The sequence below is a fragment of the Dryobates pubescens genome, chromosome 40 (genome assembly GCF_014839835.1).
Source record: "Dryobates pubescens isolate bDryPub1 chromosome 40, bDryPub1.pri, whole genome shotgun sequence".
Lineage (NCBI taxonomy): Eukaryota > Metazoa > Chordata > Aves > Piciformes > Picidae > Dryobates > Dryobates pubescens.
In genome coordinates, this window is record NC_071651.1 from 1,647,942 (window position 1) to 1,672,540 (window position 24,599).

Genomic DNA, 24,599 nt, shown 5'->3' on the forward strand with positions numbered 1-24,599 from the left:
CTCCTGCCCAGGGTCCCAGCATCCTTCCCGGGGTCCCAGCATCCTCCCCAGGGTCCCAGCATCCTCCCCGGGGTCCCAGCATCCTGCCCGGGGTCCCAGCATCCTGCCCAGGGTCCCAGCATCCTGCCCAGGGTCCCAGCATCCTACCTGGGGGCTCAGCATCCTGCCCAGGGTCCCAGCATCCTACCCAGGGTCTCAGCATCCTGCCCAGGGTCCCAGCATCCTTCCCGGGGTCCCAGCATCCTGTCCAGGGGCTCAGCATCCTACCCAGGCTCCCAGCATCCTGCCCGGGGGCTCAGCATCCTGCCCGGGGTCCCAGCATCCTGCCCGGGGTCCCAGCATCCTTCCCGGGGTCTCAGCATCCTGCCCGGGGTCCCAGCATCCTGCCCGGGGTCCCAGCATCCTGCCCGGGGTCCCAGCATCCTTCCCAGGGTCTCAGCATCCTGCCCAGGGTCCCAGCATCCTGCCCGGGGTCTCAGCATCCTGCCCGGGGTCCCAGCATCCTTCCCGGGGTCCCAGCATCCTGCCCAGAGCTGCCCATGGCCGTGGCTTCCTGCTTCCCCCCTCTCCTGCCCAGGGTCCCAGCATCCTACCCAGGGTCCCAGCATCCTGCCCAGGGTCCCAGCATCCTGCCCGGGGGCTCAGCATCCTGCCCAGAGCTGCCCGTGCCCGTGGCTGCCTGCTTTCCCCCTCTCCTGCCCAGGGTCCCAGCATCCTGCCCAGGGGCTCAGCATCCTGCCCGGGGGCTCAGCATCCTGCCCAGAGCTGCCCGTGGCCGTGGCTGCCTGCTTCCCCCCTCTCCTGCCCAGGGTCCCAGCATCCTGCGCAGGGTCTCAGCATCCTGCCCAGGGTCCCAGCATCCTGCCCAGAGCTGCCCGTGGCCGTGGCTGCCTGCTTCCCCCCTCTCCTGCCCGGGTCCCCCTGTGCTGCAGCCTGGCAGTGGTACGGTCGGGGTCCTCCCTCCAGCGCAGCTGCTGCGTGGATGTTGCTAGAAGCTGAAGGCATCAACCGAGGCTGCAGCAGGAGGCTGCTGAGCTTGCAGCTACCCCCCCGCCGGCCACAAACATCCCTAAGGGAGGGTGCTGAGGGGCCCTGGGCAGGAGGTTGGTGCTCAGCTACGGCCCTGTGCCTCCTGCTGCCGCTGGCAGGGGCCGGCAGCATCCTTAACCAGCAGCCATGACCCAGGGGAAGGTAGGTTGGGGGCTAGGGGGACAGGGTCCCCACCCCCCACTCGTGGAACTATTTCACCTCTGGAGGGGCTTGGGGGTGGGGAGTGGGCTGCGGGAAGGCACCGAAGGACCAAAGGCAGCTGCTGGGCTGGCGGGGGAGGGAAGGGGGCAGCCGGGTACCAAGGGCACAGCCCTGCCCCGGGCGATGGGGGTGGAAGAGGAGGAGGAGGATGAAGAGGCTGGGGGCTGCTTCTCCTGGGGGTCTTGGAGCCCTGGCTGCTTCTCCCCCCCCCATGCTGGGGGCCAGGGAGCTCGGGGGGGTGGGGGGGTGGGGGTGTGTGTGGTGGTGTCTGAGCTTCCCCATCCATGCCCCCAGCAGCAGTCAGCATTTGCCCTCAGTTTCTCCTTCCTGCTCCAGGGACCTCTGGAGTCTGGGGGTCCCCAATGCTCTGGGACCAAGGGGTTCTGGAGTCTGGGGGTCCCCAATGTTCTGGGGCCAAGGGGCTGTGGAGTCTGGGGGTCCCCAATGTTCTGGTACCAAGGGGCTGTGGAGTCTGGGGGTCCCCAATGCTCTGGGACCAGGGGGCTGTGGAGTCTGGGGGTCCCCAATGCTCTGGGACCAAGGGGCTGTGGAGTCTGGGGGTCCCCAATGCTCTGGCACCAAGGGGCTGTGGAGTCTGGGGGTCCCCAATGCTCTGGGACCAGGGGGCTGTGGAGTCTGGGGGTCCCCCAGAGCTGAGAGCAGGCAGGGAGAGCATCTGCCAGCAGGAGCAGCATTGCCATGGAGATGCTGCTGGAGGCTGCACTCAGCCCTCCTGCAGCTCCCTGGCTGGGATCCTGCAGCTCAGGATCCTGTAGCTCCCTGGCTGGGATCCTGCAGCTCAGGTTCCTGTAGCTCCCTGGCTGGGATCCTGCAGCTCAGGATCCTGCAGATCCCTGGCTGGGATCCTGTAGCTCCCTGGCTGGAATCCTGTAGCTCAGGATCCTGTAGCTCCCTGGCTGGGATCCTGCAGCTCAGGATCCTGCAGCTCCCTGGCTGGGATCCTGCAGCTCAGGATCCTGTAGCTCCCTGGCTGGGATCCTGCAGCTCAGGATCCTGTAGCTCCCTGGCTGGGATCCTGCAGCTCAGGATCCTGTAGCTCCCTGGCTGGAATCCTGTAGCTCAAGGTCCTGCAGCTCCCTGGCTGGGATCCTGCAGCTCAGGATCCTGCAGATCCCTGGCTGGGATCCTGTAGCTCCCTGGCTGGAATCCTGTAGCTCAGGATCCTGTAGCTCCCTGGCTGGGATCCTGCAGCTCAGGATCCTGCAGCTCCCTGGCTGGGATCCTGCAGCTCAGGATCCTGTAGCTCCCTGGCTGGGATCCTGCAGCTCAGGTTCCTGTAGCTCCCTGGCTGGGATCCTGCAGCTCAGGATCCTGCAGCTCCCTGGCTGGGATCCTGCAGCTCAGGATCCTGCAGCTCCCTGGCTGGGATCCTGCAGCTCCCTGGCTGGGATCCTGCAGCTCAGGATCCTGCAGCTCCCTGGCTGGGATCCTGCAGCTCAGGATCCTGCAGCTCCCTGGCCCAGATCCTGTAGCTGCCCAGCTGGGATCCTGCAGCCCCCAAGGGCCATGCTGAGGGCAGTGGCTGGCAGCTGGCAGAGCTCTGCTGCAGCTCTGTGCCCCTGGCTCTGCTTCCAGGGCTCTCTTCCACCTGCAGGATCTCCTCACAGCCTCTCTGCTGCCTGCTGCTTCCTCCTGGACTCTTTGTGCTTCCAGCCTTGCATCCCTGAGCTCCCTGGGGATGGTAGCCCTGAGATCCTGTGATCCCTGTGATCCTGTGATCCATGGGGATGGTGTCTCTGTGATCCCTGTGATCCATGGGGATGGTGTCTCTGTGATCCCTGTGACCCTGTGATCCATGGGGATGGTGTCTCTATGATCCCTGTGATCCTGTGATCCATGGGGATGGTGTCTCTGTGATCCCTGTGACCCTGTGATCCATGGGGATGGTGTCTCTATGATCCCTGTGATCCTGTGATCCATGGGGATGGTGTCTCTGTGATCCCTGTGATCCTGTGATCCCTGGGGATGGTGTCTCTGTGATCCCTGTGATCCCTGTGACCAGTGGAGATGTCACCTCTGTGATTCCTGTGATCTCTGTGGATGCCACCCTGTGATCCCTGTAATCCCTGTGATCCCTGTGGTCACTGTGATCCTGTGATCCCTGTGGTCCATGAGGATGGTAGCCCTGTGATCCCTGTGATCCTGAGATGCCCATGATCCTGTGATCCCTGGGGATGGTGTCTCTGTGATCCTGTGATCCCAGTGACCTGGGGAGATGTCACCTCTGTGATCCCTGGGGATGGCATGCTGTGATCCTGTGATCCCTGGGGATGTCATGCCTGTGATCCCTGTGATCTTGTGACCCCTGGGGACGTCAGCCCTGTGATCCTGTGATCCCTGGGGATGTCAGCCCTGTGATCCCTGTGATCCCTGTGACCCCTGGGGATGTCAGCCCTGTGATCCTGTGGTCCCTGTGACCCCTGGGGCTGTCAGCCCTGTGATCCCTGTGATCCCTGTGACCCCTGGGGCTGTCAGCCCTGTGATCCCTGTGATCCCTGTGATCCCTGGGGCTGTCAGCCCTGTGATCCTGTGATCCCTGTGATCCCTGGGGATGTCAGCCCTGTGATCCTGTGGTCCCTGTGATCCCTGGGGATGTCAGCCCTGTGATCCTGTGGTCCCTGTGATCCCTGGGGCTGTCAGCCCTGTGATCCTGTGATCCCTGTGACCCCTGGGGATGTCAGCCCTGTGATCCTGTGGTCCCTGTGATCCCTGGGGCTGTCAGCCCTGTGATCCTGTGATCCTGTGATCCCTGGGGCTGTCAGCCCTGTGATCCTGTGATCCTGTGACCCCTGGGGATGTCAGCCCTGTGATCCCTGTGATCCCTGGGGCTGTCAGCCCTGTGATCCCTGTGGTCCCTGTGACCCCTGGGGCTGTCAGCCCTGTGATCCTGTGGTCCCTGTGATCCCTGGGGCTGTCAGCCCTGTGATCCTGTGATCCTGTGATCCCTGGGGCTGTCAGCCCTGTGATCCTGTGATCCTGTGATCCCTGGGGCTGTCAGCCCTGTGACCCTGTGGTCCCCTGGCAGCTCTGCTGGCAGCAAGGGCAGGATGCCAGGCTCAGGATGTTCCCCCCCCGGGTGCCAAGGAGCTGGGAGCTCACCTGGGTCAGGTTCCCTTGGCCATGCTCTGAGCTGGGAGCTGATCCTCCCCTCCCCCACCCCGGCCCTGGGTCACCGACTCAGCTTTGGTGCCGTGGGCTGGGGGCCCCTGGCTGCTGGCAGGACCTTCCCTGGCTGCTGGCTGCCCTGGGACCCCTCCAGACCCTCCTTGTTCCACCCCAGCCCCCCCAGGAGGGGCTGCAGAGCCTCTCCCTTGGCAGCAGGGGCAGGATGCCAGGCTCGGAATGTGCCCCCCCCGGGGTGACAGAGGGCTGGGAGGTGACCTGGATCATGTTCCCAGGCAGAAGCAAGTTCTCAGGTGGCCTCCTGGCCGAGGGCCCTGGGACCCTGTGGCCCTCAGCTGCATCCTCGAGTTACAGAGAGCAGCAAGGAGCCTCCAGAGGGGCTCAGAGCAGGCAGCCACAGACAAAAGCCTGGGGGCAGGGAGGGGGCAAAGCAGAGAGGAGATGCTGGGGGCCAGGAGAAGCTCCCCCAGATGCAGGGGGGGTGGAGAGGAGTTGCTGGGGGTCAGGGGAAGCTCCCCCAGCGTGCAGGGGGGGTGGAGAGGAGTTGCTGGGGGCCAGGAGAAGCTCCCTCAGCTGCAGGGGGGGTGGAGAGGAGGTGCAGGGGGCCAGGAGAAGCTCCCTCAGCTGCAGAGGGGGTGGAGAGGAGATGCTGGGGGTCAGGGGAAGCTCCCCCAGCTGCAGGGGGGGGTGGAGAGGAGATGCTGGGGGCCAGGAGAAGCTCCCCCAGCTGCAGGGGGGGTGGAGAGGAGATGCTGGGGGCCAGGAGAAGCTCCCCCAGCTGCAGGGGGGGATGGAGAGGAGATGCTGGGAGCCAGAAGCTCCCCCAGCTGCAGAGGGGGGTGGAGAGGAGGTGCAGGGGGCCAGGAGAAGCTCCCCCAGCTGCAGAGGGGGTGGAGAGGAGATGCTGGGAGCCAGAAGCTCCCCCAGCTGCAGGGGGGGTGGAGAGGAGATGCTGGGGGCCAGAAGCTCCCCCAGCTGCAGGGGGGGTGGAGAGGAGATGCTGGGAGCCAGAAGCTCCCCCAGCTGCAGAGGGGGGGTGGAGAGGAGGTGCAGGGGGTCAGAGGAAGCTCCCCCAGCTGCAGGGGGGGATGGAGGGGCTCAGGGTCCTCTGCTCTTCCAGGGGAAGCTCAGCCAGAAGCAGGCTGGGAGGCAGAGGAGGTTTGGATGCTCCCCAGAGCATCACAGGAGCCTGGGGGGCACCTTGGAGGGCCCAGGGCGAGCTGGGACCCCCCCTCCTCCCCCCTGGAGCTCTGCTTGGTTGGCACTGAACAGGCTGAGGGTTTGCTCACCCAGCTCTGCTGCTCCTCCCTGGGGCTGCAGGGCTGAGGCTGCTGCCAGCCTGGGAGCAGAGCCCAACCCCCTCCTGGCTCCAACCTCCCTGCAGGGAGCTGGAGAGAGCAATGAGGTCTCCCCTGAGCCTCCTCTGCTGCAGGCTAAGCAACCCCAGCTCCCTCAGCCTCTCCTCACAGGGCTGTGCCCCAGACCCCTCCCCAGCCCTGTGCCCCAGACCCCTCCCCAGCTTTGTTGCCCTTCTCTGGACCCCTTCCAGCAGCTCAACCTCCTTCCTACCCTGAGGAGCCCAGAGCTGGACACAGGACTCCAGCTGTGGCCTCAGCAGTGCTGAGCACAGGGCAGGATCAGCTCCCTGCTCCTGCTGGCCACACTGCTCCTGACCCAGCCCAGGCTGCCCTTGGCCTTCTTGGCCCCCTGGGCACACTGCTGGCTCCTGTTCAGCTGCTCTCCCCCACTCCCCCCAGCTCCCTCTCTGCCTGGCTGCTCTCAGCCCCTCTGCCCCCAGCCTGCAGCACTGCCTGGGGTTGCTGTGGCCAAAGTGCAGCCCCTGGCCCTGGGCCCTGCTCAGTGCCATCCTGTTGGGCTCTGCCCAGCCTGGCAAAGGTCTCTCTGCAGAGCCCTTCTGCCCTCTGACTGACCAGCTCCTGCCCCCAGCTTGCTGTCACCTGCAGATGTGCTGCTGCCTGACTCCATCCCCTCCTCCAGACCATCAATGAGGATGTTCAAGAGGCTGGGGCCCAGCACTGCTCCCTGGGGCACACCACTGGTGCCTGGCCCCCAGCTGCCTGTGGCTCCATTCACCACCATTCCTCCTCCCTGCCTCTCTCTGCAGCTCTCTGAACAGCCAAGCCCCCAGCCCAGCCCCCAGCCCTCTGCTGCTCCTCTCTGGGGCTGCAGGGCTGAGGCTGCTGCCGGCTGGGGGCTGCCCATGCAGGGGAGGGGACCCCCAGCCCTGTGTCCTTCCCCTCCCTGCCTCTCTCTGCAGCTCTCTGTGACCAGCCAAGCCCCCAGCCCAGCCCCCAGCCCTCTGCTGCACCTCCCTGGGGCTGCAAGGCTGAGGGGGCTGCAGGGCTGAGGCTGCTGCCGGCTGGGGGCTGCCCATGCAGGGGAGGGCAGGGGACCCCCAGCCCTGTGTCCATCCCCTGCCTGCCTCTCTCTGCAGCTCTCTGTGACCAGCAAGGCCCCCAGCGGCGAGGGGCGAGGGGAGAAGAAGGACAATGCCCCTGCAGCCCCTCCCACCTACGAGGAGGCCACGGCAGGAGGAGGGATGAAGGCTGCTGCTTACTCTCCTCCCCCCTCGGTCCCACTCCACCCCAGCTGGGCTTATGTCGACCCCAGTAAGTCCTCCCGGGGGTGCCCCCGGCAGAGGGTGGGGGGTGGGATGCGGGGGGTGGGATGTGGGGGGTGGGATGTGGGGGGCAGAGCTTGGTTCCCCCCCCAGGCTCGGGGGTGGGAAGAGAGGAGCCAGGGAGGTGCTGCTCAGGGATGCTCCATGGTGGAGCTCAGCCCTGGAAGCCCTGCAGGGCCAAGTGCTGCCTGCCAGGGCTGGGATGGACCCCAGTGCCCTGCTCCCTGCTCCCTGCCCTGCTGCCCAGGGCCAGGGCAGTGCCAGATCCTCTCTGCCAGCTCCCTGCCACCTCCCCTGGCTGGGCACAGCCCTGGAGCAGTGCTCCTGGCTCTGCCCCCCCCCAGCCTCCAGCGTTCAAAGGAGCTGCTGGGACTCCACCAGCACCTCCCTGGGCAGCCTGGGCCAGGCTTGCAGAACCCTTCCAGGGCAGAAGTTTCTCCTCAGGGCCAAGCTGAGCCTGCCCTGGGGCAGCCTGAGGCCATCTCCTCCTGTGCCATCACTTAGGGCAGGAGATCTCAGTCCCCCCCTGGCTCCAGGCTCCTCTCAGGCACTGGCAGGGAGCCAGGAGGTCTCCCCTCAGCCTCCTCTCCCCCAGCCTCAACCCCCCCCAGCTCCCTCAGCTGCTCCTCCCCAGCCCTCTCCCCCAGCCCCCTCCCCAGCTCCCTTGCCCTTCCCTGGCCCTGCTGCAGCCCTCCTGGCCCTGAGGGTCCCAGCCCTGCCCCCAGGCTGCCAGCTGTGCCCCCCCCAGTGCCACAGGAGGGTGGTGAGACCCCGGCCCAGGCTGCCCAGGGAGGCTGAGGCTGCCTCCTGCCTGGGAGGATGCTGCAGGCCAGGCTGGATGAGACCTTCAGCAGCTGAGTCTGGCTGAGGGCAGCCCCTGGGCAGGCTGGGGGGGGGGTTGGAGGAGATGAGCTCTGGGGTCCCTTGCAGGCTGAGCCTCTCTGTGGCCCTGCTGCAGGCTCCAGCCCCAGCTATGGCAGTGGAGGCTACCCAGGGGACACAGAGCTGCTGACCACCCTCAGCTGGGACGACAGCAGCGTGCGCAGGGTCTTCATCAGGAAGGTAAGGGGCAGGGGGCACAGGGCTCTGCCCCACGGCCCTTGGAAGGCTTCCTGCAGCACAGGGCTCTGCTGGGCTCTGCTCTGGGACACTGGGGGGGGCTGAAGAACCTCCCCCTAATCCTGACCCTGACCCTAATCCTGACCCTGACCCTGACCCTGACCCTAACCCTAATCCTGACCCTGACCCTAATCCTGACCTTGACCCTAACCCTGACACTGACCCTGACCCTAACCCTAAGCCTAACCCTGATGATAACCCTAACCTTGACCCTAACCCTGACCCTAAACCTAACCCAGACCCTAACCATGACCCTAACCCTAACCCTAACCTTGACCCTGACCCTAACCCTAACCCTAACCTTGACCCTGACCCTAACCCTGACCCTAACCCTAACCTTGACCCTGACCCTAACCCTGACCCTAATCCTGACCCTAAACCTAACCCAGACCCTAACCATGACCCTGACCCTAACCCTAACCTTGACCCTGACCCTAACCCTAACCCTGACCCTGACCCTAACCCTGACCCTGACCCTAATCCTGACCCTAAACCTAACCCTGACCCTAAACATGACCCTGACCCTAACCCTAACCTTGACCCTGACCCTAACCCTAACCTTAAACCTGATCCTAACCCTAACCTTAAACCTGATCCTAACCCTAACCTTGACCCTGACCCTAACCCTGACCCTAAACCTAACCCTGACCCTAACCATGACCCTGACCCTAACCCTAACCTTAAACCTGACCCTAACCCTAACCTTGACCCTGACCCTAACCCTAACCCTAACCCTAACCTTAACCCTGACCCTAACTCTAACGTTAACCCTGACCCTGACCCTAACCCTGACCCTGACCCTGACCCTAACCCTAGCCCTGACCCTAACCCTGACCCTAAGCCATCCCCCCTGCCCTCTCCCCCATTCAATCATAGAATCCCAGAGCTGTCAGGGCTGGAAGGGAGCTCAAGGCTCAGCCAGGTCTAAGCCTGGCCTAGAAAGCCACATTTCTAAGTCTGCTTTAAAATCCACATGAGCCTTCTCCTCTGCAGGCTGAGCAACCCCAGCTCCCTCAGCCTCTCCTCACAGGGCTGTGCCCCAGCCCCCTCCCCAGCCCTGTGCCCCAGCCCCCTCCCCAGCCCTGTGCCCCAGACCCCTCCCCAGCTTTGTTGCCCTTCTCTGGCCAAGTTCAAGCCTCTCAATGTCCTTCCTGAACTGAGGAGCCCAGAGCTGGACACAGGACTCCAGCTGTGGCCTCAGCAGTGCTGAGCACAGGGCAGGATCAGCTCCCTGCTCCTGCTGGCCACACTGCTCCTGACCCAGCCCAGGCTGCCCTTGGCCTTCTTGGCCCCCTGGCCACACTGCTGGCTCCTGTTCAGCTGCTCTCCCCCACTCCCCCCAGGTCCCTCTCTGCCTGGCTGCTCTCAGCCCCTCTGCCCCCAGCCTGCAGCACTGCCTGGGGTTGCTGTGGCCAAAGTGCAGCCCCTGGCCCTGGGCCCTGCTCAGTGCCATCCTGTTGGGCTCTGCCCAGCCTGGCAAAGGTCTCTCTGCAGAGCTCTGCTCCCCTCTCCCAGCTCCACTCCTGCCCCCAGCTTGGTGCCCTCTGCAAGCTCCCTGCTGATGGACTCCATCCCCTCCTCCTGATCATCAATGAAGATATTGATCAGGATCTGGGGGCCCAGCACTGCTCCCTGGGGGTCTCCACCTCCCTTGAGGGAGGGTCCCAGAAGCCTCCCTTAGCACAGGGCAGGAGGAGCACAGCTCAGCTGGAAGGGACCTGCAGTGCTCACCAAGCCCAAGTGGCTTTGCTGCTGCTCAGCCCTGCTGGGGGCCAAAGCAGAGACCCCCAGAGCATCACTGCAGCTGCAGCAGCTCTCCAAGCTCATCCAGGCCCAAGCAGCATCCAACCCTGCCCAGGCTGGGGCTGAGCCCCTGGCCCTCAGCACCACAGCTGCAGGGCTTGGGAACGCTGAGCCCTGGGGGGGCACCACTGGTGCCTGGCCCCCAGCTGCAAGGCACAGCCTAAACCCCCCCCAGAGTCACCCAGGGGCTGCTTCTCTCTGCAGGTTTATGGCATCCTGCTGGTCCAGCTCTTGGTCACTGTGGCCATTGTGGCTTTCTTCACCTTCTGGTAGGTCTCCATGGGGCAGTGGTGGTCACTTTGTCCTCTCTCTGTCCCCCCCCTGGGCCCTGGGGGAGTTGTCTGTCCCATGCCTGAGGTCTTCCCCAGCTTCTCCAAGGCTCAGGGAGGCTGAGGGAGGTCCTTCAGCCCTGCTGCTTCCCTCCCCCACAGCTCCTGGGGATGGAGCATCATCCCCCCCCCAGGGTGCTGCCAGCAGCCAAGGGGGCCTGGAGGTAAGCCAGGCCCTGCAGGGGAGGTGGGCTGGGGTCTGATGGCCTTCAGCTTCCAGCCCCCAACCCCCCCCTGGTGCTCAGCAGTGGCCACCTCCAGCTCAGGGCACCAGGGCTGGTGGCCTTGGGCAGCTCCTGCTGGCTCCAGGGGCAAGGATGGAGCAGTGTGAGCCTGAGGAGCTCAGCTCCTGCATCAGCCCTTGGAGAGGCACTGAGTGCTGAGGCTGGGAGGGAGCTCTGGAGCCCCCCCAGCCCCAGCAGGGCAGCCCCAGCAGCTTGCCCAGGGGCACAGTGCCCAGGGGGGGTTGGAAGCTCTCCACAGCCTCTCTGGGCAGCCTGCTCCAGGCCTCCAGCAGCCTCACCCCAAGCTGCTTTCTCCTCCTGCCCTCCACTCTCTGCCCCTGGGCACCACTCAGCAGATGCCAGCCCCAGCCTCCTGCCCCCCCCCAGCTCCTTCAGCTCTTGCTGAGCATTGCTCAGAGCCCCTCTGGGGCTGCTCTGCTGCAGGCTCTCAGCCCCAGGGCTCTCAGCCTCTGCTCCTCCCAGAGCTGCTCCAGGCCCCTCAGCAGCTTCCCAGCCTCCTCTGGCCTCTCTCCAGCCCTTCCCTGGCCCTCTGCAGCTGGGGAGCCCAGGGCTGGCCCCAGGCCTCCTCCAGCTGTGGCCTCCCTGGGGCAGAGCAGAGGGGCAGCAGAGCCTCCCTTGCCCTGCTGGCCACACTCCCCTGGCTGCCCCCAGGACCCCCTTGGGGCCTCCTTGGCCACCAGGACCCTTTGCTGGCTCCTGCTGACCTTGGTGGCCACCAGGACCCCTTGCTGGCTCCAGCTGACCTTGGTGGCCACCAGGACCCCTTGCTGGCTCCTGCTGACCTTGGTGGCCACCAGGACCCCTTGCTGGCTCCTGCTGACCTTGGTGGCCACCAGGGCCCCTTGCTGGCTCCTGCTGACCTTGGTGGCCACCAGGACCCCTTGCTGGCTCTTGCTGACCTTGGTGGCCACCAGAAGGCAGTGACCATGCCCTGGGCAGGCCCAGGTGGGGAAGTGGTGTGGGCTGGGTTGGGTTTCCTTGCAGCTGAGCAGGCTCCTGGGCAGCTCCAGCTGTGGGCTTGGTGTCCCCTGCCCCAGCTGCTGCCACCTGGGCTCTGGTGGCAGAGGTAATGCAGCAGCAGGCTGTGAAGTGCCTGAGCTGCTCCTTGCTGCCTGCTGATCAGCTGCCACCTTCTGTCTTGCAGTGAGCCAGTGAAGGGCTACATCCAGACCCACTCTGCCTGGTACTGGGCTTCCTAGTGAGTACCTTTGGTCTTCTTCTCTCTGGCCAAGTGGCCTCCAAACAGCTCCAGCAGCCCTGGGCCACCTTGCATGCCAGGAGCTGCTGCAGGGGCAGGGGTGGGCAGGGGGAGCTGGGGGGGGTTGGGGTTCAGGAGTAAGACAGAGCAGAGATCACAGAGCAGAGAATCATGGAAGCAGAGATCATAGATCAGAGAATCAGAGAGCAGAGATCAGAGAATCATGGAAGCAGAGAGCAGAGATAACAGATCAGGGATCCTAGAATCAGGGATCACAGAACCATAGGATCAGAGATCAGAGAATCAGGGAAGCAGAGGTCACAGATCAGAGGTCATAGAATCAGAGAGCAGAGATCACAGAAGCAGAGAGCAGAGATAACAGATCAGGGATCCTAGAATCAGAGATTCCCAGAACCATAGAATCAGAGATCAGAGAATCATGGAACCAGAGATCATAGATCAGAGATCAGAGAGCAGAGATCACAGAAGCAGAGAGCAGAGATAACAGATCAGGGATCCTAGAATCAGAGATCACAGAACCACAGAATCAAGAGATCAGAGATCAGAGAATCATGGAACCAGAGATCATAGATCAGAGATCACAGAGCAGAGGTCATAGAATCAGAGAGCAGAGATAGCAGATCACAGATCCTAGAATCAGAGATCCTAGAACCATAGAATCAGAGAGCAGAGAGCAGAGAATCATGGAACCAGAGATCAGAGAATCAGAGACAACAGATCAGAGATCCTAGAATCAGGGATCACAGAACCACAGATCAGAGAATCAGGGAACCAGAGATCACAGATCAGAGAATCAGAGATCAGAGGTCATAGAATCAGAGAGCAGAGATCACAGATCAGGGATCCTAGAATCAGAGATCCTAGAATCAGAGATCAGAGATAACAGATCAGAGATCCTAGAATCAGGGATCACAGAACCAGAGAATCAGAGGTCAGAGAATCAGTGATCAGAGATCCTAGAATCAGAGATCCTAGAATCATGGAACCAGAGGTCATAGATCAGAGATCTTAGATCAGGAATCACAGAATCACAGAACACAGAATCTGAGGTCAGAGATCCTAGAATCAGAGATCCTAGAATCAGAGAGCAGAGAATCAGAGAGCAGAGATCACAGAGGCAGAGATCCTAGAATCAGAGATCCTAGAATCAGAGATCAGAGAATCAGAGATCACAGATCAGAGATGTAGAATCAGGGATCCCAGAACCATAGAATCAGAGATCAGAGAATCATGGAACCAGAGGTCACAGATCAGAGATCATAGGATCAGAGATCTTAGGATCAGAGATCTTAGGATCAGTAACCACAGAATCACAGAACACAGAATCTGAGGTCAGAGATCATAGAATCAGAGAGCAGAGATCCTAGAATCAGAGAGCAGGGATCACAGAGGCAGAGATCAGAGATAAGAGATCAGAGATCCTAGAATCAGAGATCCTAGACCCAGAGAATCATGGAACCAGAGATCCCAGAGCAGAGATCCCAGGATCAGAGAGCCTAGAATCAGAGATCACAGCCTCTGAGAATCTGAGGGCAGAGATCACAGGATCACAGAATCATTAAGGTTGCCAAAGCCCTTCAGGATCCTGGAGTCCAGGCTGGGAGGTCAGGGACCACAGCTCACAGAATCCTTATTGCTGGCCAAGACCTTTTGGGATCACTGAGTCCCAAACCAGAGCTCAGAGCTCACTGAATCGCAGCCTGGGCTGGAAGGGAGCTCAGAGCTCAGCCAGCTCCAAGCCCCTGCCATGCCCAGGGACACCTCCCCCCAGCCCAGCTTGCTCAGGGCCTCATCCAGCCTGGCCCTCAGCACCTCCAGGGATGAGCAGACCCCCCCTGGACAGCCCCTTCCAGCTCCTCAGCAAGCTCAGAGAGCTTCTTCCCGAGGTCGCCCCTGCAGTGAGGGGCTGGGGGGGTTCTCCTGGGGGGGGTTGGGAGGCTTGTGGCCATCTCTAAGTGGGGCTCCCATGCTTGGAGCTGCTCCTGGGGCTGCTCTTGGAGGCCAGAAGCTTGGCTGCTGCCAAGCCTGGAGCCAGAAGGGGGTGGTGGAGGTGGTGGTGGTGGTGCCAGGATGCCCCTGGCATCAGGCTGGCAGAGCTGAGGTGCAGCTGGCTGTGAGGGAGGCTGCCTGGGCTTGGCTTCAGTGAGCTCAGCCCCAGCTCAGCTCAGGAGGTGTTTGCAGGCCTGGGGCTGAGGCAGCAGTTGCATAACTGCCCCAAGCCAGACCCCAACAGCAGCCCCAAAAGAGCTGCCAGGGAAGGGAGCTGCCCCCAGCTGGCCTCCTGCACCCCCAAGGAGGACCTTGGGCACCTCCCTGGGCAGCTGGGTGGGCAGCAGGGCCTGGCAGGGAGGTGACCCCAGGGTCATGGACCCTGGGGTCCAGAGAGGCCTGGAAGGGTTTGGGGTGGAAGGGACCTCCAGAGGTCATCCAATGCAAGCCCCTGCAGGCAGCAGGGACACCTCCAGCCAGGGCAGGTTGCTCAGGGGCCTCATCCAGCCTGGCCCTCAGCACCTTCAGGGATGGAGCCTCAGCCACAGCCTCCCTGGGCAGCCTGTGCCAGGCTCTCCCCAGCCTCACTTCCTCCTCTCCCCTCTCAATCTCTCCTCTCCCAGCCCCAATCCATCTCCCCTCACCCTGCCCCTCCCAGCCCTCATCCCAAGTCCCTTCCCAGCCCTCCTGGAGCCTCTTCAGCTCTGAGCTCTCCCTGCAGCCTTCTCTTCTCCAGCCCCAAGCCTCCCAGCCTGGCCCCACAGGGGAGGCTCTGCAGCCTCTGCTGCTCTTGGTGGCCTCCTCTGGAGCCTCTCCAGCAGCTCCAGGTCCTCCCTGTGCTGGGGGTCCCAGGGCTGGGGGCAGTGCTGCAGGGGAGGTCTCCTCAGGGCAGGACAGGGTGATGAGGTCTCCCCTCAGCCTCCTCTCCTCCAGCCTCAACCCCCCCAGCTCCCTCAGCTGCTCCTCCCCTGCCCCCTCCCCAGTTCCTTTGCCCTTCCCTGGCCCTGCTGCAGCCCTCCTGGCCCTGAGGAGCCCAAGGCTGCCCCCAGGCTGCCAGCTGTGCCCCCCCAGTGCCCAGCCCAGGGGCTCCATCCCTGCCCTGCTGCTGCTGCCCACAGCACTGCTGCTGCAGCCCAGGCTGCTGGTGGCCTCCTTGCCCCCCTGGGCCCTCCCCTGGCTCCCCTCCCCCTGCTGACACCAACCCCCCCCCCAGCTCCTTTCCCCCCCAGGGGCAGCTCCCAGCCCCTCTGCCCCCAGGATGGACAACTGCAGCTCTCTGCTCCCTCCATGGTGGTTTTCCACCTCCTCAGCTGGGTCCCCTGCAGCCTTCCTGCTGGCCCTGCAGGAGAGCAGGGCTGAGGTTTATCTCCTGAGCACCCAGCATGGCCCCTGGGTGGCTTTGGTCACGTCCTCCCCACAGCAGGAAGGTCCTTGTGGCTATCAGGCAGCCATCAGCATGCTTGGAAGCTGCTTTCCACCCTCAGGGGCTGGGTGAGAGCAGGTTCCCACCGTGCCAGCACCCATCAGCAGGGTGGAAAAACACCAGGGCTGCCTGACAGCCAGGCCAGGGGGAGACCATCCCTCAGCTCTGGAGGGTTTGGCTCTGCTGAAGGCTCAGGTTCAGGGAGATAAGGAAGGGCCTTGGGGAGCTGGGCACGGCCAGAGCAAGAGCAGGGCAGGCTTGGGGCTGCCAGCTGGGAGCTGAGCTCCTTCCCCAGGCAGGGACAGAGCCATGGAGCCCTGCCCTGCACAGCAGGCTGGCCCCAGGCAGCAGAGCTGCCCAGGCTGGAGCCATGGAACCCTGCAATGGGGTTGGGCTGGAAGGGAGCTCAAGGCTCAGCCAGCTCCAAGCCCCTGCCCTGCCCAGGGACACCTCCCCCCAGCCCAGGCTGCTCAGGGCCTCATCCAGCCTGGCCCTCAGCACCTCCAGGGAGAGAGCAGCCACAGCCTCCCTGGGCAGCCTGTGCCAGGCTCTCAGCTGCAGCCTTGCAGCCTCTCTGCAGAGCTCTCCTGGCCCAGCTCAGGCTCCTGAGCTGCAGCTGCCTGCCAAGTTGATGTCCTCTGAGGTCCCTTCAGCCCAACCAAGTTGATGTCCTCTGAGGTCCCTTCCAGCCCAACCAAGTTGATGTCCTCTGAGGTCCCTTCCAGCCCAACCAAGTTGATGTCCTCTGAGGTCCCTTCCAGCCCAACCAAGTTGATGTCCTCTGAGGTCCCTTCCAACCCAACCAAGTTGAGGACCTCTGAGGTCCCTTCCAGCCCAACCAAGCTGAGGACCTCTGAGGTCCCTTCCAGCCCAACCAAGTTGATGACCTCTGAGGTCCCTTCCAGCCCAACCAAGCTGAGGACCTCTGAGGTCCCTTCCAACCCAGGCAAGTTGATGACCTCTGAGGTCCCTTCCAGCCCAACCAAGTTGATGTCCTCTGAGGTCCCTTCCAACCCAACCAAGTTGATGACCTCTGAGGTCCCTTCCAACCCAGGCAAGTTGAGGACCTCTGAGGTTCCTTTGCAACCCAAACCCATTCCAGGACTCTGTGAATCTATTCAGGCTCCTAGGTGGAGCCTTCTGTCCTGCACCACCACAAAGTGCTTTGGGCTCTCCTCCCTGAACCATTCTTCTTCTCTTCCTTTCAGTGCTGTCTTCTTTGTCACCTACTTGATCCTTGCCTGCTGCTCTGGACCCAGGTAAGATCTTCTTGGCTCTTAACCAGCCCCATCAGATGAAGGCCTCAGGGGTCCTCCTCTTGTGCTGAGTGTGAGCAGCCCTGGTGCAGAGGTGGGGTTGGGACCCTCCTGAGGCAGTGACTGAGCAATGGAGGTGCCCAGGCTTGGCCCAGCTGCAGGGAGCCTCCATCCCTCACCCATGGAACTGTTGGGGTTGGAGAAGCCCTCTGAGACCATCCAGGCCAAGCCCCCCATGGGCACCAAACCATGGCCCCAGCTGCCTTGGCCTCAGGGTTCCTGAGCACTGAACAGCTGGATGCCCCCCTGGACACTCTCCTGTGCAGCCTGCTCTTGGGGCCCCAGCCTGGGCACAGGGGTTGGAGGGGAGGACCTCCAGAAGGCCATCAGGACCCCCAACCCCTCCCACGCTGGGAGTCTGGGATGGAGACTCAGATGGCAGCTGGGAGGGAAGCAGAGCTGCAGCTCCAAGCTCTCCTCCCTGGCACCTGCAGGGCAGGGACCTCCTGGCTCCCTGGGCACTGCTGCAGGGGGATGCAGGATGTGTGAGGGCTTGGGCCAGGAGCAGCCCAGAGCTGCTCTCAGTGCCAGCATGGAACTTGCTGGAAGGGACCTCAGAGGTCCTCAGCTTGGTTGGGTTGGAAGGGACCTCAGAGGACATCAACCTGGTTGGGCTGGAAGGGACCTCAGAGGTCATCAACTTGGTTGGGCTGGAAGGGACCTCAGAGGACATCAACTTGGTTGGGTTGGAAGGGACCTCAGAGGTCATCAACTTGGTTGGGCTGGAAGGGACCTCAGAGGTCATCAACTTGGTTGGGTTGGAAGGGACCTCAGAGGACATCAACTTGGTTGGGTTGGAAGGGACCTCAGAGGTCCTCAGCTTGGTTGGGTTGGAAGGGACCTCAGAGGACATCAACTTGGTTGGGTTGGAAGGGACCTCAGAGGACATCAACTTGGTTGGGTTGGAAGGGACCTCAGAGGTCATCAACTTGGTTGGGTTGGAAGGGACCTGCTGGGTCCAGGTGACCTTGAGAGCTGTCTCTGGCCTGGGGCAGGTCTGGCAGAGAGCAGCTGGAGGCTGAGGGGCAGCAGGGAGAGCTCAGAGAGCCAGGGATCCATGGAAGGGGTTGGGGTGGGAAGGGAGCTCAGAGCTCAGCCAGCTCCAAGCCCCTGCCCAGGGACCCCTCCCCCAGCCCAGGCTGCTCAGGGCCTCATCCAGCCTGGCCCTCAGCACCTCCAGGGAGGGCTCAGCCACAGGCTCCCTGGGCAGCCTGTTGCAGCCTCTCAGCTGCAGCCTTGCAGCCTCCCTGCAGAGCTCTCCTGGCCCAGCTCAGGCTCCTGGGCTGCAGCTGCCTGCCCCTGGCTCAGCAGCTGCTCTTTCCCTGCAGGAGATACTTCCCATGGAACCTGATCCTGCTCAGCATCTTTGTGAGTACCACATCTGGACAGCAGCACATCTGGAGGGCTGCTGCCCTGCCCCTGCAAGGCAGCCTGGCCCCAAGCAGCAGAGGTGCCCAGGCTGGGCTCAGGGAGTCATGGGATGGGCTGGAAGGGAGCTCAGAGCTCAGCCAGCTCCAAGCCCCTGCCCAGGGACCCCTCCCCCCAGCCCAGGCTGCTCAGGGCCTCATCCAGCCTGGCCCTCAGCACCTCCAGGGAGGGAGCAGCCACAGCCTCCAGTTCCAGCTGCAGGAACCTTGCCCTTGAGGGTCCCAGCTGGTTGTGAGCTCAGCCCTGGGGACACTGCCAGGGCTCCTTCAAGCTCTGAAAGGTGAAGGTCAGGGGGATGGATGGAGGCAGGCTGTGGAGTCTGGGCCTCTGCAGCCCTGGGGGAGGCAGGAGGGAGGCTGGGGGGAGGCAGAAGGGAGGCTGGGGGGAGGCTGAGGGGAGCTGGGAGTGCTGCAGGCTGCCTCCTGCCCTGCTCCTCACCCTGCCCTGGGGCCAGCAACCACCTGAGGAGCAGAAACTATGCCAGCAATGAGCTGCTCTGCAGCAGCTCCTGAAGGGTCCCCTGCCCCTTATCACCACAGCTGAAATGTTTGAGCTGCTCTCTGCCTCTCCCTGGGCCATGAATGCAGCAGCAATGTGGCTCATGTGCTTCTCTCTCCCTCCCAGACTCTCTCCATGGCTTATCTCACTGGGATGCTCTCCAGGTAGGCTGAGTCTGAGCTCTCTGGATGGCTTCTGGGGCTGCAAAGCAATTCCCCTCCCAGCTCCAATCCATCTCCCCTCACCCTGCCCCTCCCCAGCCCTCATCCCAAGTCCCTGCCCAGCTCTCCTGGAGCCTCTGCAGCTCCTGGCAGCTGCTCTGAGCTCTCCCTGCAGCCTCCTCCAGCCCCAAGCCTCCCAGCCTGGCCCCACAGGGGAGGCTCTGCAGCCTCTGCTCCTCTTGGTGGCCTCCTCTGGAGCCTCCCCAGCAGCTGCAGCTCCTCCCTGTGCTGGGGGTCCCAGGGCTGGGGGCAGTGCTGCAGGGGAGGGCAGAGCAGAGCAGAGGGCAGAATCCCCTCCCTGTGCTGCTGCTCTGCCTCCTGCTGCTGCAGCCCAGCTCAGGGTTGGCTTCTGGGCTGCCAGTGACCACTGCTGGCTCCTGGGGACTCCGTCAGCCACTGCCACCCCCAAGGCCTTCCCCTGCAGGCTGCCCCCAGCCCCCTCCTCCCCCAGCCTGGCTCTGTGCTGCCCCTGCCCTGCCCCAGCTGCAGGAACCTTGCCCTGGGCCCTGCTGAGCCTGGCTTGGGACCACCTCTGCAGCCTGCTCAGCTCCCTCTGGATGGATCCCTCCCTTCCCTCCAGCATCCCAACCCCTCCCCAGCCTGGGCCCAGCTGCAGACCTGCTCAGGAGGCCTCAGCCCTCCTGCCCCTGGCAGCAGCAGAGGGCTCCCAGGGCTCTGGGGCCAGTGGCCAGCCCTGGGGGAGTCCTCTGGCCCCAGCTGCCTGTGGGCAGTGCTGAGGGAGGCTCTGCAGCATCCCAACCCCAGCACACAGCTTGGGGCCAGCTCTGCAGCCTGCTCAGCTCCCTCTGGATGGATCCCTTCCCTCCAGCCTGCTCAGCTCCCTCTGGATGGATCCCTTCCCTCCAGCCTGCTCAGCTCCCTCTGGATGGATCCCTCCCTTCCCTCCAGCATCCCAACCCCAGCACACAGCTTGGGGCCACCCCTGCAGCCTCCCCAGCTCCCTCTGGGTCCCTTCCTTCTCTCCAGCATCCCAACCCCTCAACCCCTCAAGCCCTGAGGGACTCCTCTGGCCCCTGCAGCCTGTGGGCAGTGCTGAGGGAGGCTCTGCTGCTCCCTTTGCAGCTACTACAACACCAAGTCTGTGCTGCTGTGCCTGGGGATCACAGCCCTGGTCTGCCTCTCTGTCACCATCTTCAGCTTCCAGAGCAAGGTTTGTGCTGAGGGAGCCCCCTGGGAGCAGGGCACTGCCAGGGCTGGGAGCCAGCAGCTCAGGGGGGCTGCAGGGGCAGGATGGGGGCAGAGCAAGCTGGGGGGTGCTGGGGGAGGCTGCAGAGCTGCTGGGGGCAGGGATTCATGGCCTGGCTTGGCTTGGGAGGGACCTCAAAGCTCAGCCAGCTCCAAGCCCCTGCCCAGGGACCCCTCCCCCAGCCCAGGCTGCTCAGGGCCTCATCCAGCCTGGCCCTCAGCACCCCCAGGGAGGGCTCAGCCACAGCCTCCCTGTGCCAGGCTCTGCCCAGCCTCCCTCTGGGATGGATGAAGCAAGGAGGAGCCTTGGCAAAGGTCCTGCAGGAAGCAGCCCTGGAGCACTGCTTGGCCCCAGGGGGAGCTGAGGGCAGTGGAGAGCTGCAGCTTGCCCTGCTCTGAGCTGCTCCAAGCTGCTTGAGGCACATCCAGGGAGGCTGCTGGGTTGGTGGGGGCACAGCCAAGCTCCTGGGGGAGCTCCTGGCATGGGGAGCTCCTCCTGGCATGGAGAGCTCCTCCTGGCATGGAGATGCCCTCCTGGCATGGAGAGGTTCTCCTGGCATGGAGATGACCTCCTGGCATGGAGATGTCCTCCAGAAGTCCTCCTGGCATGGAGAGCTCCTCCTGGCATGGAGAGCTCCTCCTGCCCAGGATGCTGCAGGCCTCACCCAGCCTGGCCCTGAGCAGCTCCAGGGAGGGCTCAGCCACAGCCTCCCTGGGCAGCCTGTGCCAGGCTCTGCCCCACTGCCCCCTTCTGACCTCCTGCTCTGCCCCTCCACAGTTTGACTTCACCTCCTACCAGGGAGTGCTCTTTGTGATGCTCATGGTGCTGCTCTTTGGGGGCCTCATCCTGGCTGTGCTTCTGCCCTACCAATATGTGAGTAGCAGCCCCCTGCCCCCCTGCCTGCCCCCTGCCCCCCTGCCTGCCCCCTGCCCCCCTGCCTGCCCCCTGCCTCCCCTGCAGAGCAGGACCAGGGACCCCAGAGCAGGACCAGGGACCCCAGAGCTGGACCAGGGACCCCAGAGCAGGACCAGGGACCCCAGAGCTGCACCAGGGACCCCAGAGCTGCACCAGGGACCCCAGAGCAGGACCAGGGACCCCAGAGCTGCACCAGGGACCCCAGAGCTGCACCAGAGACCCCAGAGCTGGACCAGGGACCCCAGAGCAGGACCAGGGACCCCAGAGCTGGACCAGGGACCCCAGAGCTGCACCAGAGACCCCAGAGCAGGACCAGGGACCCCAGAGCTGGACCAGGGACCCCAGAGCAGGACCAGGGCCCCCAGAGCAGGACCAGGGACCCCAGAGCTGCACCAGGGACCCCAGAGCAGGACCAGGGCCCCCAGAGCAGGACCAGGGACCCCAGAGCTGGACCAGGGACCCCAGAGCAGCACCAGGGACCCCAGAGCAGGACCAGGGACCCCAGAGCTGCACCAGGGACCCCAGAGCTGCACCAGGGACCCCAGAGCTGCACCAGAGACCCCAGAGCTGCACCAGGGACCCCAGAGCTTGGTCTCTTCCAGCCAGGCCATCCCATGCTGAAGTCCCCCCTGGGCTATCAGAGGACCTTCCCCAAGCTGTGCTCTCCACAGATCCAAGTCCTGCTCTGTGCCAGGTCCTGAGCAGCCTGAGTGTTGGATTTGTTCCCTGCAGGTCCCCTGGCTCCAGGCCATCTATGCCCTGCTGGGAGCCATCATCTTCACCATGGTAAGGGGGGGCTGGGGGTGGGAGAGACCCTGGGGTGGGTGAGAGGCACCAAGAGAGACCCTGGGGAGGGTGAGAGGCACCAAGAGAGACCCTGGGGAGGGAGAGAGGCACCAAGAGAGACCCTGGGGAGGGTGAGAGGCACCAAGAGAGACCCTGGGGAGGGTGAGAGGCACCAAGAGAGACCCTGGGGAGGGTGAGAGGCACCAAGAGAGACCCTGGGGAGGGAGAGAGGCACCAAGAGACCCTGGGGAGGGTGAGAGGCACCAAGAGAGACCCTGGGGAGGGTGAGAGGCACCAAGAGAGACCCTGGGGAGGGTGAGAGGCACCAAGAGAGACCCTGGGGAGGGAGAGAGGCACCAAGAGACCTTGGGGAGGGTGAGAGGCACCAAGAGAGACCCTGGGGAGGGTGAGAGGCACCAAGAGAGACCCTGGGGAGGGTGAGAGGCACCAAGAGAGACCCTGGGGAGGGTGAGAGGCACCAAGGGAGACCCTGGGGAGGGTGAGAGGCACCAAGAGGGACCCTGGGGAGGGTGAGAGGCACCAAGAGAGACCCTGGGGAGGGTGAGAGGCACCAAGAGAGACCCTGGGGAGGGTGAGAGGCACCAAGAGACCTTGGGGTGAGGTGAGAGGCACCAAGAGACCTTGGGGTGAGGTGAGAGGCACCAAGAGACCTTGGGGTGGCCTCAAGGAGCTTCAGGAAGATTTATTGCAGGCATGCAGAGCCCTGAGCCTGGGCAGCTGCCCCAGGGGAAGCTGCAGGGCTTTGATTCACTGCTCTGAGTGCTCCTCAGCAGCTCCTCCTGGGAGCCTCTGCCCACAGCAAGTCCTGGCAGTGCCCTGCCTGCCCCTGAGCTGTGGGACCTGTCAGGGTGGATGCTTGGCAGGAGCTTGAAGAGGGGGTCAGGGGGAGGGCTGCCCAGTGGGGATGTTGTGGGGCTGCCATTGCTCAACTGCTGCCTTTTATGAGCTGTAAAAGTCATCTGCAGGGAGCTGGGGCTGCTCCTGCTGTGATTCATGGCACAAGGAGGCTAAAACTGCTCCTAATTACCCCATAAAGCTCTGTCAGAACCTCAGCTGGGCCTGGCCCTTGTGCCAGCCTTGTGTCAGCTCAGCCTGGCAAGGGCTGAGGGCTTATTTATGACCAGGAAGGGGCCAGGTGCCAGCTGGGCCCAGGGCAAGGTGTCCCTGCCAGCCCCTGAAGAGCTCCAGGCCAAGGTGTCTGTCATGGGCTGGGCTGGGAGAGGCAGGAGAGGTGAGGTGGGAGAGGAGCTTGGGCTTGAAGCCATGGAGTGGGTTGGGCTGGAAGGGACCTCAGAGGTCATCAACTTGGTTGGGTTGGAAGGGACCTCAGAGGTCATCAACTTGGATGGGTTGGAAGGGACCTCAGAGGTCATCATCTTGGTTGGGTTGGAAGGGACCTCAGAGGTCATCAACTTGGTTGGGCTGGAAGGGACCTCAGAGGTCCTCAGCTTGGTTGGGCTGGAAGGGACCTCAGAGGACATCAACTTGGTTGGGCTGGAAGGGACCTGCTGGGTCCAGGTGACCTTGAGAGCTGTCTCTGGCCTGGGGCAGGTCTGGCAGAGAGCAGCTGGAGGCTGAGGGGCAGCAGGGAGAGCTCAGAGAGCCAGGGATCCATGGAAGGGGTTGGGGTGGGAAGGGAGCTCAGAGCTCAGCCAGCTCCAAGCCCCTGCCCAGGGACCCCTCCCCCAGCCCAGGCTGCTCAGGGCCTCATCCAGCCTGGCCCTCAGCACCCCCAGGCAGGGCTCAGCCACAGCCTCCCTGTGCCAGGCTCTGCCCAGCCTCCCTCTGGGATGGATGAAGCAAGGAGGAGCCTTGGCAAAGGTCCTGCAGGAAGCAGCCCTGGAGCACTGCTTGGCCCCAGGGGGAGCTGAGGGCAGTGGAGAGCTGCAGCTTGCCCTGCTCTGAGCTGCTCCAAGCTGCTTGAGGCACATCCAGGGAGGCTGCTGGGTTGGTGGGGGCACAGCCAAGCTCCTGGGGGAGCTCCTGGCATGGGGAGCTCCTCCTGGCATGGAGAGCTCCTCCTGGCATGGAGAGGTTCTCCTGGCATGGAGATGCTCTGCTGGCATGGGGAGCTCCTCCTGGCATGGAGAGGTTCTCCTGGCATGGAGAGGTTCTCCTGGCATGGAGAGGTTCTCCTGGCATGGTGATGCTCTCCTGGCATGGAGAGCTCCTCCTGGCATGGAGAGCTCCTCCTGGCATGGAGATGCCCTCCTGGCATGGTGATGACCTCCTGGCATGGTGATGACCTCCTGGCATGGAGAGCTCCTCCTGGCATGGAGATGACCTCCTGGCATGGAGAGGTTCTCCTGGCATGGTGATGCTCTCCTGGCATGGAGAGGACCTCCTGGCATGGAGAGGTTCTCCTGGCATGGTGATGCTCTCCTGGCATGGAGAGGACCTCCTGGCATGGAGAGCTCCTCCTGGCATGGAGAGCTCCTCCTGGCATGGAGAGGTTCTCCTGGCATGGAGAGCTCCTCCTGGCATGGAGATGTCCTCCTGGCATGGAGAGCTCCTCCTGGCATGGTGATGACCTCCTGGCATGGAGAGCTCCTCCTGGCATGGAGATGCCCTCCTGGCATGGAGAGCTCCTCCTGGCATGGAGAGGTTCTCCTGGCATGGAGAGGTTCTCCTGGCATGGAGAGGTCCTCCTGGCATGGAGAGGTCCTCCTGGCATGGAGAGGTTCTCCTGGCATGGAGATGTCCTCCTGGCCTGCAGAGCTCCTCCTGGCCTGCAGAGCTGCTCCTGGCCTGCAGAGCTGCTCCTGGCCTGCAGAGCTGCTCCTGGTCCCAGCCCTGTGTCCTTCCTCTGCCCTGCAGTTCCTGGCCCTGGACACCCAGCTGCTGCTGGGCAGCCGCCGCTGCTCCCTCAGCCCCGAGGAGTACATCTTTGGAGCCCTCAACATCTACCTGGACATCATCTACATCTTCTCCTTCTTCCTCCAGTTCTTTGGCTCCAGCCAGGACTGAGGGAGCCCAGCAGGCTGCCAGCTCCTCCCTGCTGCCCCTGGAGACAGATGGAAGAGGAGGAAGAGGAGGAAGGGGGT

At 63.5% G+C, this 24,599-nt stretch overlaps 1 protein-coding gene across 1 annotated transcript; it reads left to right on the plus strand.

The window, feature by feature from the left end:
* The first annotated feature begins 1,067 nt into the window (after positions 1–1,067).
* Positions 1,068–24,592, plus strand: FAIM2 (Fas apoptotic inhibitory molecule 2). Its single transcript, XM_054177490.1, has 12 exons — positions 1,068–1,191; positions 6,851–7,025; positions 7,995–8,098; positions 10,163–10,227; positions 11,677–11,730; positions 16,372–16,422; positions 17,808–17,847; positions 18,532–18,569; positions 19,710–19,797; positions 20,611–20,706; positions 21,481–21,534; positions 24,373–24,592. The coding sequence occupies exons 1-12, from the start codon at positions 1,177–1,179 to the stop codon at positions 24,520–24,522; spliced, it is 930 nt and encodes a 309-aa protein (XP_054033465.1). The 5' UTR covers positions 1,068–1,176; the 3' UTR covers positions 24,523–24,592.
* The last annotated feature ends 7 nt before the right edge of the window (positions 24,593–24,599 follow it).

Coding starts and splice junctions, on each gene's coding strand:
- FAIM2 (XM_054177490.1), top strand. Junction 20,707..21,480: donor TGCTTCTGCCCTACCAATAT/GTGAGTAGCAGC, acceptor TGTTCCCTGCAG/GTCCCCTGGCTCCAGGCCAT. Junction 21,535..24,372: donor GAGCCATCATCTTCACCATG/GTAAGGGGGGGC, acceptor TCTGCCCTGCAG/TTCCTGGCCCTGGACACCCA.